Raw genomic sequence first — 16,512 nt, 5'->3', positions numbered from 1 at the left:
ATAAAGGAACATTTTATTTTGAAGTATTACATTAAAACAAGATCACTGTGTGGGCTTGATTTACGTTAGTGCTGTCTTGGAGTAATAATCTCTTGAAATTCATTATGACAGTTATGTTTTATAGTAATCTGGTAAATTCATTCCTAAGATATATATTCATGATTTTGATTGGCTGTTCAAAATTCAAAGACTCACATTTTTAGTCCTGAGCATAAAATTGTATTAGAACTTTTTTTATTGGTTATGGGGAGGTGATTGCATTTGGGAGTGCAATATTTCATGTGTTTGGGCCAGGGAACCAGTTAGCAACTGCAGTGATGGATCATTTTTGGAGTCATAGAACTTGTTAGGTAACTTTTTACTGTATATTGGAAGTTTGCTAAAAGTCATGCCACACTTGTCTTTTTCAAGATTCATCCTTTACTTTTTGTTATTTGGCATGTGCATGTGTAGAACTCAGTTTTATTTGTTGAACTCTGATAATTTTGCTATGGATAGTTCCAAATTAATTTATTTCTAACCTAATTATGACACTATTATGATGGAGGTTTGTCCACAAAGGGAGGATGGAGACAAAATTATGTCCAAAAATCTGATACCTAAATACCCCAAACACTTCGGAAGTCTGATCATGGATCCAGCAACTGCAGTTAATATACTAGCTGTTACGTTAACCATTACGATATGAGAATAGAGGATTATAAAGCCCCGTGCTTTGGGGGCTTGTGTTTTACCTACAATACTAGACAGTGACTTTTGATGCTATGGTGGGGATTACTATGCTATTGATTGTTCCACTATCTATAGCTATTCCATTTGCGCTTTTGTCCTTGCCACTCAGATCCTATACTTTCATGCCATTGTTGGCAAAGTTGTTTCTGTTCCACTTTATGTGTTTACAGACATGTTGGTGGAGATTCATATAAACATCATATGATATCAAGCTAGTTTTTTGACTTTGGATGCTTATCTGTTTTTTATTTATATGTATATTCTTTATTTTATTTGGAGAATAGTTCTAGCCTCAGCTAAGGAAGGAAGGCTGTTTTGTTATGTCACAATTATGATAAGTCTGTTCAACTAGCAGAGAGTTTGAAAACATTGCATGAATACCATGGGCTGTATTTGTAATAAAAATAATGAGAAGGCATTCAGTTTAAAAGAGTGCATGCACCTGGTGTCCCATTATTTGTGTAAAAAGGTGGGATGCCATAGGATTCAACAGGAATTGTAAAAAAATTGCATGCTTCTGATATTAATAAAAACCAGAATGTCCTTTGTAGTTAACAGTAGGCGTGATACTGATATATGTTCTGGTAGATTTTCTGTATTCCTTTTGGCTACTGGTTATGAAAGAATATTTGGTTTGTTTTTTAAAAATTAAGTAACAAGCAAAAGTGCTGAAAAACTAATGTCTTGTATGAATTGTACAATAAATTAATATACAGCGATGCCCAGTATGCTGTGAGAATTTGACAAAATTTGGGTTAATTTTACACTTTGTAAGTATGTTAATCAGTGGAATGAAGTCATTCAAATTATACTATTTTACTTGTGTAAAAGTAACCTTTTCGTGTGTGTCGGTATCTGTTCAGAGATCTTTATCATCTGTAAGAAGTTACTTCAGTGTGAAGTGTGAGCTTAATATTTTCATTGAAGGATAAGTAGTCATTGGACATTCCCATATTTCTTATTTAACAGACAGCAGCATGCATGTTAAAAAGTATAATTAGAAAGGAACATCACCAGTGTGTTCGCTACCACTTGTCGTTTTGAGGGTGGAAGGTAAAACTTATTGACATCTCTGCGTTCTCAGTCTGTTGTATGCTAGAATAATTCATGAGAAGAATCAAAATATGAAAGTTACATGTGCTACAAACAAAAGAAAAGTTTGAGCATCAGTTTATTAATGTATATGAATTAGGCAGAATAGAAAACCAGCCTGTGGGCAACTGTTGTGCTTGATTACGGTCGTCATAACGTGACCATCTTCATTGGTAGAAAATTTTAATAAAAATAAAAATTTATTGAAATGAATGGGAAATGTATAAGCATTGAGTGAATGTTACCAGATGTGTGAGCAGTATATAGAAGTGTAATTGTACTTCATCCTACTTGACTTTGTTTCCAAACAGAATTTGATAATTTCTGGTGCCAATGTTGAGGTTTGGCCATTGGTATTTGATGTATCGTGAAATATCATATGAATGCAAGTTTTAAAATTACATTTGAATTGTTGAAATCGGTTGTGTAGTTCATTTCTGAGAATTTCAGAGGGAGGGGTTGAGTTCCATGGTGAGTGAAGTTGCCACATTTTATCTCTGCTCAAGAAAATAGTTTTTTGTCATTTAAAAAAACATTGTAATTATTCAAAACTGTTGTATTGTTTCAGTAATTTGGTATTTTCAAAATTGTTTTCTAATTGAATTGAAATTTTTGTTAGATGCTCATTCTTAGATCATATTTTTGGGTTGTTTTTCACTTATTTAAGTTGGGTTAGGCAAGATTTTTTATTAGGAGTTCCAAGTATTAAATGTTCTTGTAATCAGAAGTATTACATAGATCTAGCATTTGTAGGTTCTTATATGTCTGTTGTGTTCATTGCTTCCGAAATACACTTACCATGGCTGGTTAAGCATTATTTGTGTCATTTTTTGTGTGTTTGAGTTTGTTTGAGGTAACATATGAAAATTAAATTCTTTTCATGTTGATAATTGCATGTGTTTTTGTTGATTCAGACCAGTTTACCAATATGGACATGTTTGACTTGGAGAATGATCTTCCGGATGAACTGATGACATCGGGGTCGTGGGGGAGTGCCGTGGAACCGACAGCGAGTAGCAAGCCACCTGCAACGGGACCGGGACCTGGGCCGGGTCCAGGGCAGCCACCGCAAAGTCAGCAACAACAACAGCCTGGTGCGGGAGGACCGGGTCTTCAAAATGGAGCCGTGGACCAACAGCAGTCGCAGCAACCTGATCAACAGCGACAGCAGCAGCAACAGCATGTAACGCAGCAGCAGCTATCACACCATCTCATGCAGCAGCAGGTAATGTGCATTTAGCTTCTGTCCTGAATGCTTTTGACGATAGGATGTTATTATAAAGATGATTATAATATTTTGGACATTGTCCATCATTGTAAACTGTATTCAGGTATATTTTCCAAACTGGCCCTTGAATGTTGGACAGCAGGGGAGGAGGTTTCTGTTCTATTTGTAACAAACCAAATGTGTGTCATATTGGAGAATTCAATTTGAGTAATGCTAGGCGCTGTATGTAGGATTATACAAGACACAGTGGTAGACTTGGCAGCAATGTTCGTCTGAGCTGTATCGGCCATTATAATGTTTTTAACTAGAATTGGCAGCTGGGACATGTGCCTATGACATACTGTGTTTTAGCAGGGAAACAGAACATACAGTAGCACCATATGCAGCATTGTAGAACATACTGTTTTGTTAAATGTATTTGCATACAAAAAATCAATTCTGAATTATATGTGAATGTTGTAATTTAATTCACAATCTTGGCTATACAAATCCATTCCTTGTGAACTTGCAACATGTTCTGGCTGCTGATGCCTCTGTCACATGGTTTAGATCCCACATTATACTCTGGGCCCTCTCTTTTTGTCATAATTGTCTTCATTCTCAGCCTCTTATTGGATGGAAAATTGCTATAACATACATTATTACATATACTTAAAGATATGGATGTGTGCGACTTCTGAATCCTCTTAAAAGTTGAGATAATTAATTGATAAAATGGTGAATTTTGGAAAATGCCAACTTGAACTGATGCCTCTTTGAAGGTAAGACAGTCAATGTAAGAATGATTCTGGAAGCGATGGTAGGCTGTTTTAGAAAGCCCAAATAAAGCACATGTAGTGTGGTATCGTGTGTTATAATTAATGGTTTAGCTTACCTTTTATTTTTTCAGGAATAATTAATTTGTGTATGCTTTGTTTGCAGGGAAATAAGAATCTGGTTACAAATTCTTTGGTATTGGCAGCTGGAGGGTTAGGAAACAAAAGTCCAAGTTTGCAGTCGCCACCAAATGTTTCTGTGAGCAAAAGTGGGGTTGTTGTGGGTGATTCACTGGTTGGGAACCTTCTTCCAAGTAGTATTGCAAGCTCTTTAGCCAATAATCCAGCTGTTGCCAGTGGTACCATGACCATGTCATCAATTCCCAACAGTGTCCAGGGAGTTGGATTGCAGTCATCTATGGTAAGACTTTTAGTAGTAGTATTATTTATTTCACTCACTTTGAGAGTTGACGTTAAAAATGGGATATGTATTTGCCTCTGAACACCATCACAAGGCAGTATCATTTCCACATAATAGCAGTGTTATCAAAATGTGGGTAATTGCTCTCTGTGTTACTGAACTGTATTCAGAGTATTAGTCATTGTTTTATCTCCTGATATCTTGTTCTTAATAATTCATTTTCATTTGTTGTGTTCTTTGTACTGTGTGTCTGTCTGAATTAGTAATTATCCTTTTGTTCTAATTACTATATCTATACTACAAATTTGCACTCCCTTATTTGCGCCGATTCAGAATAACACCGCTTTTGAAACCAGCAAGTCTAAAAGTGGAAAGAAAAAAATTACTATTGTTTATAACATTTAACAATGTTTCTCGTACTGATTCATATACTAAATCGTAATTCTTATATTGCTGATTTTGAATACAGATTATAAATAGTCACCTCTGCACTCATTGATAAGTAGTTGCGAGATAATCTCCTAAAAATCCGCCAACATTGCACAACAGTCACGAGAGCATTGGTCACTCTTCACGTTGAGTCATTTGCGTTCAGCCTGATAAGTCTGTAAGGAAAAATGCGTTCAGTTTGCTTCTTGTTGACACATTGAATGTGCTGAAAACTGTGTGCTAAACGTGTTTGTGTTGTTTGACCGCTATTCTGCAGTACCAACTGTTTTATATTTATAAATTGTAGAAGAGCCACCATGTCTGGTAAGAGAAGTGAATGTATTTCTAAAGAGTTGCGTAGGTCTATTGATAAGATAAGATAAGATTGATAAGATGGACATAATTCGTAAAATAGATGGTGGTGATACCCGTCGTAATGTGTGCAGAAGTATGAAGTTGCCTCCTTCCACTGTGACTACCATAATGAAAAATTAATATAAAATAAAACAGTCAATGCAACAGGCTACGAGAGTAAGTGCAACGCAAGTGAGTAATAGCAGAAGTAAACTTTTAGAAAAAATAGAAAAATTACTGTTGCTGTGGGTGGATGATATGTATTGAAAAAACATTCCCTTGACTGAAATTGCTATCACGGATAAGGCAAAGTCAATTTTTTAGGAACTTAAGTCGTCAATGTTTGGGTGCCGGAAATGCATGTCATTGACTTCACATTATAAAAATAGTTTCAATTTACGCTTGTTCATCCAGGAACGCATCCCCGGTGTAAATCGAGGTTTACTTGTATTTTCTCAAGTAACTCTTTATTGGATTAAATTGACAGGAAATTCGTTTTTGTTAACAAATTACCTGTAAGATTTGAGGTTTTCACAGCGGTGAGTCTGAAGATATCTGTCTTCTGGGTTGTTGCGCCTGTGTAGTCTGTTCGATGTTAACCAATGTTTCAGAGGTCATACTGCCTCCGTCATCAGGGTGATGAATACACAGCGCAACAACCCAGAAGACCAAAATCTTCAACAAATTACCTGTTGATGAGCAACCTTCATGTGTAGTGTGTTAAATGAATTGGTGTACATGAATCCTAACATATACTCTGAGAGTTAATCTGAAACACAGTTTGTTTTTGCTTACAGGTTAGCACAGTGAGTATGGCTAGTATTAGTAATTCAACAGTGGCCATGAGCAGCCTAGCAAGCAATGGAGGGATGGTCATGACGAGTAGCCCCATGAATCAAATTGGAGGTGGTGGGGGTATGGTAGGAGGAGGTAGCCTAGTTAACAAGCAACCCCTCACATCAGTTCCAAATTTATTGGGGGGAAATGCTCCGGGTGGAGGTGGTGGCATGCATCATTCAGTGCAGCATAGTGTGGCACAACAAGGTATGCCAAATGGACCCTTGGCAACTCGTGCAGCGGTTGTCGCAGCCGTGGCACTTCAGCAACAGCAGCAGCAGCAGCAAGGACATCTGGTTGCCCGGGGCCAGTTACCGCATCAAGTTCATACTGTGGGCATCAATGTGGGACAGCGCATGCAGGTGCGTAAACATTATGCTGTTAACCTGGCAGAGATGGGTAAATAATGGTGTGTTGTATGAATGTTAACATTTGCAGTTAAATTACTTTTGAAATGTAGTGAAACTAAATTATGGTTGATAAGTTCCAGGAACTTCATTGACTCATTGGTTTATGACATCATAATGACATGCTGCATGTGGAAGTTCTATCTCTAAAGAATTTTTGTTTTCATAGTTTACATTTTCAGATGTGAAAACTGGATGATATGTTAGTACATAATTTGTACTTACAGTGAGTGGAATTACCAATTAACATTTCTCATTTTTAGATTTTGCTTCATTTAAGCATACAGTAAATGTTGTCAAGAGTTATCATGAAATTTTCTTCACTTAAAGAGGAAAAAGTGTAAACCTTGTGTACTATGCTAATGTGACTGAAGTGATTCATGTGTAGTGATATTTTCTGGAACAGTTAGTTTAATTTTGGTAGCAGTTAATTGCTGTATTTATACTTCTCTTGCAACTCTCTGTGCTTCACAAATTGAGAACCACCTATATGATTAGTTTAATATTTCAAACTTGTACAATATGAGTGGTCTTTGTTGTGGCCAGATAATGCATGTAATTCCTGATCTGATCTGATCTGTCTGCAAACATAATATCCCACCCTACAATTTTGTTTGTTAACTGTCTTAATGAAAGTAAATCATCCCTTCAGGCACCTAACATGACATCTGTAAGCCAAATGGGTCAAACCATGAGTGCTGGCAGTCCATATAGCTGCGTGCCTCCTGGTGGAGGCTCAGGTGGACCGCAGGGGGTTAATGTTGGGGCAGCAGTGGTTGCTCCACAGCAAAGAGGAGTTGGAAGTATGGCTTCTTTACAGCAAACGAGGTTTGGTGCTGCTGCAGGAACTTTAGGTAAGTATGAATGTTAATAATTTTACAGTTAAACTAAATGGAACTTACTTGTGATTAATATAATAGCTGAAAATTTCTCAGATGTGAATCTATATAGGTATGTGTTAGTTGAGGAGAAATAATTACAGCAATCAAGTTGTGAACTCATAGAAGATGTAATCCTGGAATTGTTTAGGGGATAAGTAGTGATTATGGTTTTGAGTTGTCGATTTGTTGATACGGATCTTACACATTTTCGTTCCACGTTTTCCTTTCACTTTTTTGTTGAATGACCCTTCCGTCAAAAGTATAGAGGTTTGTTAAATCTCAAGTAACATACATATGAAGTTACATGAAAATTGAATAATTGGTTATAAAGTTGCTAGATAGATTCGTTACACTGAATTTGCACTGTGATCTCATTTCTTATTTCAACTTAAGGAGAATAGGTTAAAAGATGCCACTTTTGTTACTGTTTGATTGCACTGTGGCATTCCTGTTATGTTAGGAGGCTCATCAGTTGTTGGAGTGGGTGGAAATGAGGGTGGGATGGCTCAACAAGCCACCCCTCCAGCACCTTCCCCTGCTCAGCCACAGTCAGGTGCACCAAGTGGTGGTCAGCCTGGCCCCCAGGCAGCAACTCAAGGGGGAACCCCAGGAGGAGCACAGGGTGGGGCTCCTACAACTGCCACATCAACTGCAGACCCTGAAAAGCGGAAGCTGATCCAGCAGCAACTGGTTCTTCTTCTGCATGCACATAAGTGTCAGCGCAGGGAAAGTCAGTCCAATGGAGAAGTATGGCAGGTGTGTATAATTGTGTGTAAATTTTCACCATGCAACCTTCAAACGCTTTTATAGCGAGAACTTAGCTGTAGTTTGTATTTGTGATGGGTCATCATTAATTAATTACTTATGTAAGATGTACAAAAGTTTGTTTAAAAAATACATGTGATGTGTATGATATCTTGATTGAATTTTGAATATCCATGAATGTACATGAGTTAATTAAAAATAATTTGAAATTTGTACCTAATCATTTGTGGGAAAATATTTGACAGATTTTGAGTTCTTATTGATCAGGAGCAAGGAAATACTTTATTCTCAGTGCATTTTTCTAAAAATCCGAGAAATACAAGGCTAATGCTAAGAAAAATGTATAGATGCAGGTAAGGTGAATATAAATAAATCCTCCCTCTATTTGAGCAGTGTGACAAGGTGGGTCATTAAGTGGCTGTAGTTCCACGGGGAATGGTCTTTCCCTCTTTCCAACAGTAACTAAGAAAATTTAATCTAGATCTTAAATTTCTGGTCAACTTTCTTTGTGTTGCAGCACAGTATGTAATTCTTAATGGTGTCGATGCACAGGGTTTTACTATTGCCTTTTATTCTTGTTTCAGTGTACACTGCCACATTGTAAAACAATGAAAAATGTTTTAAACCATATGACAACATGTCAAGCAGGCAAGTCATGCTCAGTTCCACACTGTTCCTCGTCTCGACAGATCATCTCACATTGGAAACACTGCACACGAACAGACTGTCCTGTTTGTCTGCCACTCAAGCAAGCTGACAAGAACCGTAATAACCCCAATGGTAAGCCTGTTGATTAAAAAATTAAATCCTTGGCGTAACAGCTCTAGAGAGCCAAAGCCGACTAGCTTGACTGCTGGTCTCACGTTCACAAGCCTAAGCACAGGTGAACGATCATCCAACCAGGTATAGTGTGACGTGTGGTCAGCACGACGAACCCCCAGCCATTGCTAGCTTTCCTGACCAGATTACGCTACTTATTGTAGCTCCCCAATTTCCTCACGATGCTGGGTTGGCACCGGTCGAAAGCTCACGAGAAAATTTCTTCTCCCCCGAGACTCGAACCAGCGCGCATTCCGTATTGCCGGTCTGAAGTATGATGCCTCAGACCGCGCAACTATGGCGCGTGACAAGCCTGTTGATTACTTTTTGGTAATTGTTTTTATCTTCTACACTTACGCAAATTTTGGATTTGCTAACCTTCCAGAAATTCTGAGGATGTTAGTGACCAATGAGTGTCCAGTGTTGTGGATGGTGCAGAAGCTTCCAGTTTGTTTGTCTACTTTCCATGCCTTCTTTGAAACATGCTTGAGAAAATGCAGCATAGCAGTGAACTAATTTTGTTTGATACCACCTATAAAGCAGCTATATTGTGTAACATGTTTAGAAACGACATAAGAACTTAACAGTTTGTTGCAGTAAAATTCACTAAATGTAAAATTACTGAATATGTGCATTAGCTATTAAAAATATGTAGTGTCACAATGAGGTAGCTGCAGCAGCCTAGTGAGCCATGTGATTCCTACCTCTGCAGCAATTGGAATGTGGAGGTGTGTGCAGTGCTCAGGGCATCACCACGTGCCATGCACTCATTTCTAGAATGGCCCCAGCATGGACCTAAACAAACTCAGCTAGACTCAGGAGGGGGCTCTTTCAAATAGCTACAGGACCTGTAAAAGACTAGTTGCTGTGCAGAAGCTTAATACTTTGAGAATCTAGTTGTGTATGGGCCTGGTTATGTAGCATTGTGTTGTGTGTATGTGCAGGCATGAAGAAGAGAAGAATTTATAACTGATATCAAGTCGGCATCTGTTACAAGGCTGTGATACATATATGACAAACTGCACTCAAGAATAATAATTCAGTTTAATAAAAATGACTAGAATAATTACAATTTTGCTTTATTTCACTACGAAAGGAGGGTGTATGATTGATGTGATTGAATTAATTGAATAAATGTAAGTTACTAAATCTGGAATAGTTAAAAGCACCAGATGCATGCATTCATATCTGGTACTGTTTTCTGTAGCTGGGACTTTGTCTGTGGTGTCATTACAGTGCCAAGTCAAGCACCAAACAGCCAACCGAATCCTTCTCCCTCAGACATGAGGCGAGCATATGAAGCCCTTGGAATTCCATCTCCTAACCCAGGGGCCCCAGGACTGTTGCCCCCAGCAAGTGGTGGGGTTAGTCGCCCTCATCGCTTGACAGGAATAGCTGTTGGTCCACTCCCCCCGAACTCGACTGCGGGTCCAGGAGGTAGTGTGAGAGTTCTTCCACCTCCGCACCCACAAGGTAGGCACAGACATATAGTCCTCACTCCACTCCTGATGAAATTTCACACTTCAACTGTTACCCTAAAAACCTGTTTCATAAGCTGCATCTAATATATATATTCAGATGTGGTTTTGTACTGCAGCTGGCAGTACAGGTGAGTAGGCATGTGTTATAGATCAGAGTTTCTTGACCCCCTCCTAAAATGTTCTACATTTTTATTCAGTAGATTGTAGATTAAAATTTGAATGGATGGTATAGTATTTTCATTGTGCTTTCTACTTCAATGTGAAAGTAAAATATGTGATGAAAATAAGCTTAACTGTTACAGAAGTACAACATAAAATGTAGATTCTACTCAGCCTAGATCCTCATTTATGAAGAACTGTAATAAATGACTGAATTTGCCTTTTAACTGCCATGCTTTCTTTTTTGACCCTTTGTATGACCACTGTTTCCAAACTAAATATCTCCTTGGATCATACAAATGTGACATTACTATTAAAACACACCATTTAAAATTATCTGAGAAAAGAGATGAATAAATCTGCTGCTTTTGTTTGCCACAAGTTTCTTGTGCGCAAACAATATTAATATCCCCATTAAAGAGTGGCTTTATTGTATTCTTTACTCACAGTCAATTGCTGGCTGTTAACAGGTCAGCCTCAGACACAGGTTCCAGCAGGCTCACAGCAGCAGGTGCCCCCCAATGTGTCTTTACCCCTCGGGAGTGATCCTGGAGCAAATCCCAGTCAACCCCCAGGACAGCAGGGACCAGCATCATCTGCAGCGCAAGCAGCTGCTAACATCCAGCAAACAGTTTCCCAAATATTCGGCCTGTCAAGTGACCCACAGGGTGGCAGTGTGAGTAGTTGCTGCAGTACAATCCCAGTTTTAAAACCCTCAAAGAACATTTAACTTTCTACTCTTCCAAAGTATATATTTGCAAGTAAAGTCTAGTCAGATTTAAGCATGGAACCTTTAAATCAGAATATCAATTAAATAAAATAAGTATCTGCTTTCCATGACACTGCAGCACAAATAATAAAGTAAAATAAAATATATGGTGTACACTTTTAGCATACCTGCTGGAACTAGGCTTACATGACAGTTCTCAGTATTAATGGAAATTTATTCCTGTTGTTTTTCACATTTCTGCAGGTTTAATTTAAATTTAGATGTGAGAAATAAGACCATGATTGAAGTTATAATTTTTTGTGTATCTGTCTTTGTACATATTTAGTTAGGTATGGATAACCGGTTGACTAGTCTGCAGCTTCCGGGAGGACTACAACCTGGCCAGGTCACAGCCACCCCAGTTCAGGGAACAAAGGAATGGCACCAGTCTGTTACTCCAGACCTTCGTAATCATCTTGTACATAAGCTGTAAGTTAACGGTCTGATTAAACTCTTTGTGCATAACAAGGTGCTTAATTCTTGATAATATTTCAGCTTAAGTTGCAGTGCTTTTCAGATTATGTCTTTTCTGCAATATTTGTAAATGTTAGGTGCTGTGTACGGGCTTTTTACAAGCAGAATTCTGCCATTTGCTTCAGACATTTGTATTTTGTCTCTAGTTATTGTGTCTGTCAATTTTGGTGACAAGATATTTCATGAGTGTCAATTTTCAGACATGTGAAATATACTTTAATTTGGTTTATTTTTCTGTTCATTTCACAACAAAAAAAGTGTGTGTGTGACTTACATACTGTAGTTTGGACATTGTTTTTCAGCGGGTATCTGACATAATACTTTCTGTTTTCAGGGTTCAGGCAATCTTCCCAACACCAGATCCACAAGCAATGCTCGACAAGAGAATGCACAATCTTGTTGCGTATGCTCGCAAAGTGGAAGGGGATATGTATGAAATGGCAAATTCAAGGGTATGTTCATGTTTCTGTCTTTTACTTCACTAATGTTTCTTATTATTTATTGGTACTCATCTGATTCCTGCTTATTTTTCAGTCTGAATACTACCACTTACTAGCAGAGAAGATTTACAAAATCCAGAAAGAACTGGGTAAGTTTAAGAATTTGTGTGTTCTCTGCCTCTAAACTATGTCTAACTTTGATGCACCCATAATTTTGAAGTCATAAAGTTTTGTGCTTTATTCCAGTAGTTTCTTATAACCTCAGAAAGAAGGAAGTTCTGAAACATGTGATGTGATTTTTAAATATTTTTCTGTAACTAAAAGCAATGTGTTCTCAAAATGGTGTGTGTGTGGTGCACAGTATGCTTCCAGGCTTAATGGTTAGATAAAAGTCATAGTGTGCTCACCAGGAACCATTCATCATAACATCCACACATGCAGAATTGTATCATGAATGGCAGTGTTATAATAATTATAGAAACAAATGCTGCCGTTTCTTGCTGCAAGTGATTTACATATCTTAACTTACAAATCTTGTGTTTTGGGATCTTTGTTTCCAGTATTTACACCTCATCCACAGTTTTCAGTATATCATGTAACCATATTACATCAATATTACACTGTGGATACAGGTGCTGATAATGAATTCCATGTTTCCATATTCATTAAAGTTGAAGTTTCTTTGCAAGAAATGTACCTTGTGAATTAAAACAAGATTTTATTTTGCTTGTAGAGGAAAAAAGGCAGAAGCGCAAAGAACAGCAGCAGCAGCAGCAACAACAACAACAACAACAGCAACAGCAACAACAGCAACAACTACAGCAGCAGCAGCAGCAAGTTCAGCAGCAGCCACCGCAGATGCGATCTGGTGTTCCTGGTTCTGTTCCCACTCGCACTGTTGGGACAGTGCCACCAAATATGCAGGCAACACCTCAATCAGGCCTTCCTGGCCACTCACCAGGTCAGTGAAATTGTTATTCAAATAATAAAACTTAATGTAATTGGTGAATTTACCTAAAAAAGCCTAAATTTGTGCCATGTACTTCCTAAAAGTATGACACTTATAAAACAAAACATAAATATGAAAGGTATTTGAAGTTCTAATATTCTTCTCAGGTATGAGCCATGTGCTTCCTGGCCTCGGTCCACAGCAAAATCGCATGCAGTTTTCTCAACCGGGTCAGCAGCAGCCACAACAGCAGCATTTAGTGGTGGGTCCACCTGGGCCCAGTCCAAACAGTACCTCTGGTACAACTCAAGGCCCTCCAGGTAGCATGGTGACAGTGTCTGGTCCAGGACTGTCAGCTTTTGGTCAGCCACTGTCTCAAGTACGTGTAGTTTTGAGAAAGCTAACCTTGTTGTGTATATGCAGTTTATTTCTGATTATCAAACTTCTCAACATTGTTCGCTTTAGTTTTTTTTTTTAATTATTATCACTAGAAAAGCATTCTGTGGTCCTAAAGAAATCATGATGTAGATGTGGGATGTAAAGGAAATTATTAGTTGAATAACTACATCTAAGAATTTTATGTATGCAAATAATTGGATTATTTTGCCTTTAAGTTGTGTATTGATCTCTTATAATTGGGTAAATATGGCGTACCATCTACATTAAAGTAAACACAGAAATTGAAGGTAACAAAAGGAGAAAATATTGGGAAAGGTGCTAAGGATTACTATTGATCTGTGAATTATTTCTTTAGCATTTCTTTATTCTGAAACCATTTGGCATGGACATGAAATGGGAATTTGTTGATGCTTCATAATGAGCATGGTTGATCCTCAGGGTCCACCACCGAACATGACGATGGCATCTGCCACGGCTGCAACTAATGTGGCAGCTGCTAGTCAGTATGCAGCCAACAATGGTGTAGGCACTGCAGGATCTGGTGGCGCTAGTGCTGGTGGGGTCCCAAGCAGTCCGGCCGCTCCTAGTCAGCAGCAGCAGCACCAGTTCCCGGATGTGATCAAAGCTCGCCTTGCGGTTGCTGCGGCAGCTGCTAACTCAAATGCTGTACAGACACAGGTATGTGCCATCTGCCAAGGGGTAAATGTGTTGGCTTCATAAATAAAGCTTTTGAATTAAAATTGCATTTATTGTTTGTGTTACAAAGGGACAAAATTATGACTCTTTTGAACTGTGGCAGCTGATGGGTTCATTGTCCCGTCCCATGGGTGATACATGAGTGATTAGGGAACAGTGGTAGAATGGCGGATGAATGATATTTTTAATTAAAGAACTTTTTGTACAATTACTGATGGACCTCCCTGTACTGTAGAGATATAATCATCCATTTTTGTAATGGCAGAAGGAAGCAAATTGTGTTTTGATTTTATTTAGAGGTTTTAATCACTAGTGCTGTTCTAAATTCTGTCTGGAGGCAGCAAGTGAATTCTCATTAAAGTATGATGCCAACATTGTTTTTCTCTTCTGTTTGTCTCAGTCTGCTGCATCACCATTTGGTCTTCAGAATCAGTTTCCTCCTACTTCAGCTTCAGCAACAGTTGCCGGTAATAGAGTTCCTCTTCCTCCCCCAGCATCCACACCCACTTCCTGTGCTACGTCTACTTCTGACGTGCAAATTAACTCATCACTCTCTTCCCAAGTTCCAACATCTGTCTCTGTATCAACAACATGTGGACCTTCTCCTTCAACAAATGTAACAAATGGTAGCCTCCCTCAACCCAATTCTGCCACAATATCTGTTACAACACCAACACTAGTTCCTTCAAGTTTACTACAAAAACCAGCAGCTTCAGTACCTGGGACAACTGTTGCAACGCAGCAGCAGTCATCTATGCAGAGCAATCTGGTGTCAGCAGCATCCAATTCAACCTCAACAGTAGTAGCTGCCACCATGAATCATCAACATCTCGCAAGTTTGGGCAAGGGCATGTCCAGTGCAGAACGAGCCAGTCTGGTGAGGAGTAACTCGTCCAGCATGTCGAGCCAGATGGCAGCCATCAATGCAGCAGCTCGTAATCAGGCATGTTGTTTCCGCTTAGTCGTCTCAGTGTGAAAGAAAAATAGTGAAATTTGAGTTGGTGCCCTGAAGTTGGAAGTAGTATGTTCATCCAAAACATTGGTTTCTTCCTACAAGTCCATGTGGTGTTTCAATCCAAATGATCAGTATCTATGTCTTTGCTGCCATGAGAATTCAAACTCTTACTTTTTTATACCAAAGCCTGCTTGCTGTAGGGGTCTGGGGTTTTTGTTCAATGTGTTTTTTTTATTTTATTTTTGTGTGTGTGTGTAATTCTGGCTGCTTAAGTTATTAGAGACAATTGATTGAAGATGATGTGACCTTTCCTGAAAGCCTCTTTTGATTTTTAGGATGACGATAGTCCACCACCTTCGACGAAGGGTAAATTAGATATAAAGGTTGAACCAGAAGACAGCATAAAGATGGAAATGAAAGCACAGCATAGTGACTGCAGTCTGGAGATGAATCATCGTGAAAGTGGTGGGAAGGGCATGAATGCCTCTGACTCAATCAAGACAGAACCTAAGACTGAGCCCATGGATGAGGGCAGCACCACCTCCGAGAACTCGGCCACAATAAAGGGTGAGTTTCCAGATATCTCTTCACAAACAGGAATGCTGTGTTGACAGACCACAAAAAATAAGGAAAGTAAAAAGTTCATGCATTTAAAAAGCTGTTTTAACAACAAGCCTCTTGTTATAGCCAATATTATGACAAAATTTTACCGTGCATAAAAATGCTGAAGAAATTGTAACTCAATAAACTGTGTGTGTACTACTTCCCTCCATTATTCCCACATTTTTTATTATTACCAACTTCAAAATGTTCATTGTCTTTTTTATGTAAACTAAAAGGGATTTTAGTGACATTGCACCAATATTTTGATAATTTAGTAAATGTATAAAGCTTATTAACTAATCTTTGTAGCATTTTAAATTTAACACGTTATCTGGTGTAAACAAAATCATGTTCATCTCGTATGACAACTTATTTACCACTGAGCATTATCATAGAAAGGAGTTTGTAATTGATTATAAAAGTGAACTGTACTTATCATCACTTTCACTTTTGCTCAAAGTGATATTTTTATTACTATTTTTGTATAAAATTTTAATTGATCTTAAATATACACTTCGTCTCTTGCAGAGGAAACAGCCATAAAGGAAGAGCCTATGACACCTATGTCAACGTCTAGTATAGGTGAAGGTGTCAGTACTAGTGCAGACATAAAACCTCCAATTCCTGAACCTATTCAATCTGCTGCAGGTGGTGATAAAAAGAAAAAGTGCTGTAAGTTTCGTATAGTGAAGTAGTCTCAGAACAGTATCAACAGTAAACAGAGTCAAGGAGTATGAAAATTTAAACTATGTTGTATGCAGTTTTCATATAAGTATTCAAAAATTGACTCAGAAATTCTGTTAGAATACATGTACTCGGCATGAAAAAATTCTGACAATCTTGTTAAGAGATTAATCTGTGTGTACT

The 16,512-nt window shown here is 38.2% G+C and overlaps 1 protein-coding gene across 4 annotated transcripts in view; it reads left to right on the top strand.

Moving 5' to 3' along the window:
- The window catches only part of nej (CREB binding protein nejire), a 50,027-nt gene that overhangs the window by 9,776 nt on the left and 23,739 nt on the right, over positions 1-16,512 (top strand). For all 4 annotated transcript variants that reach the window (XM_022063455.2, XM_022063453.2, XM_022063454.2 and 1 more), the window contains 17 exons: positions 2,739-3,049; positions 3,974-4,228; positions 5,809-6,210; positions 6,908-7,109; positions 7,597-7,892; positions 8,486-8,681; positions 9,957-10,193; positions 10,831-11,036; positions 11,416-11,558; positions 11,938-12,055; positions 12,138-12,192; positions 12,777-13,004; positions 13,160-13,371; positions 13,830-14,069; positions 14,488-15,030; positions 15,378-15,609; positions 16,174-16,317. In XM_022063455.2, coding sequence (XP_021919147.1) covers positions 2,739-3,049; positions 3,974-4,228; positions 5,809-6,210; positions 6,908-7,109; positions 7,597-7,892; positions 8,486-8,681; positions 9,957-10,193; positions 10,831-11,036; positions 11,416-11,558; positions 11,938-12,055; positions 12,138-12,192; positions 12,777-13,004; positions 13,160-13,371; positions 13,830-14,069; positions 14,488-15,030; positions 15,378-15,609; positions 16,174-16,317 — 4,020 coding nt within the window. The remainder of the gene's footprint in view (positions 1-2,738; positions 3,050-3,973; positions 4,229-5,808; positions 6,211-6,907; positions 7,110-7,596; positions 7,893-8,485; positions 8,682-9,956; positions 10,194-10,830; positions 11,037-11,415; positions 11,559-11,937; positions 12,056-12,137; positions 12,193-12,776; positions 13,005-13,159; positions 13,372-13,829; positions 14,070-14,487; positions 15,031-15,377; positions 15,610-16,173; positions 16,318-16,512) is intronic.

This window comes from Zootermopsis nevadensis, unplaced genomic scaffold, assembly GCF_977971745.1.
Source record: "Zootermopsis nevadensis isolate Lab colony 2312 unplaced genomic scaffold, Znev_1.0 Znev_ptg000024l, whole genome shotgun sequence".
In the NCBI taxonomy this organism is placed as follows: Eukaryota; Metazoa; Arthropoda; class Insecta; order Blattodea; family Termopsidae; genus Zootermopsis; species Zootermopsis nevadensis.
This window is presented reverse-complemented; position numbering and strand designations above follow the sequence as displayed.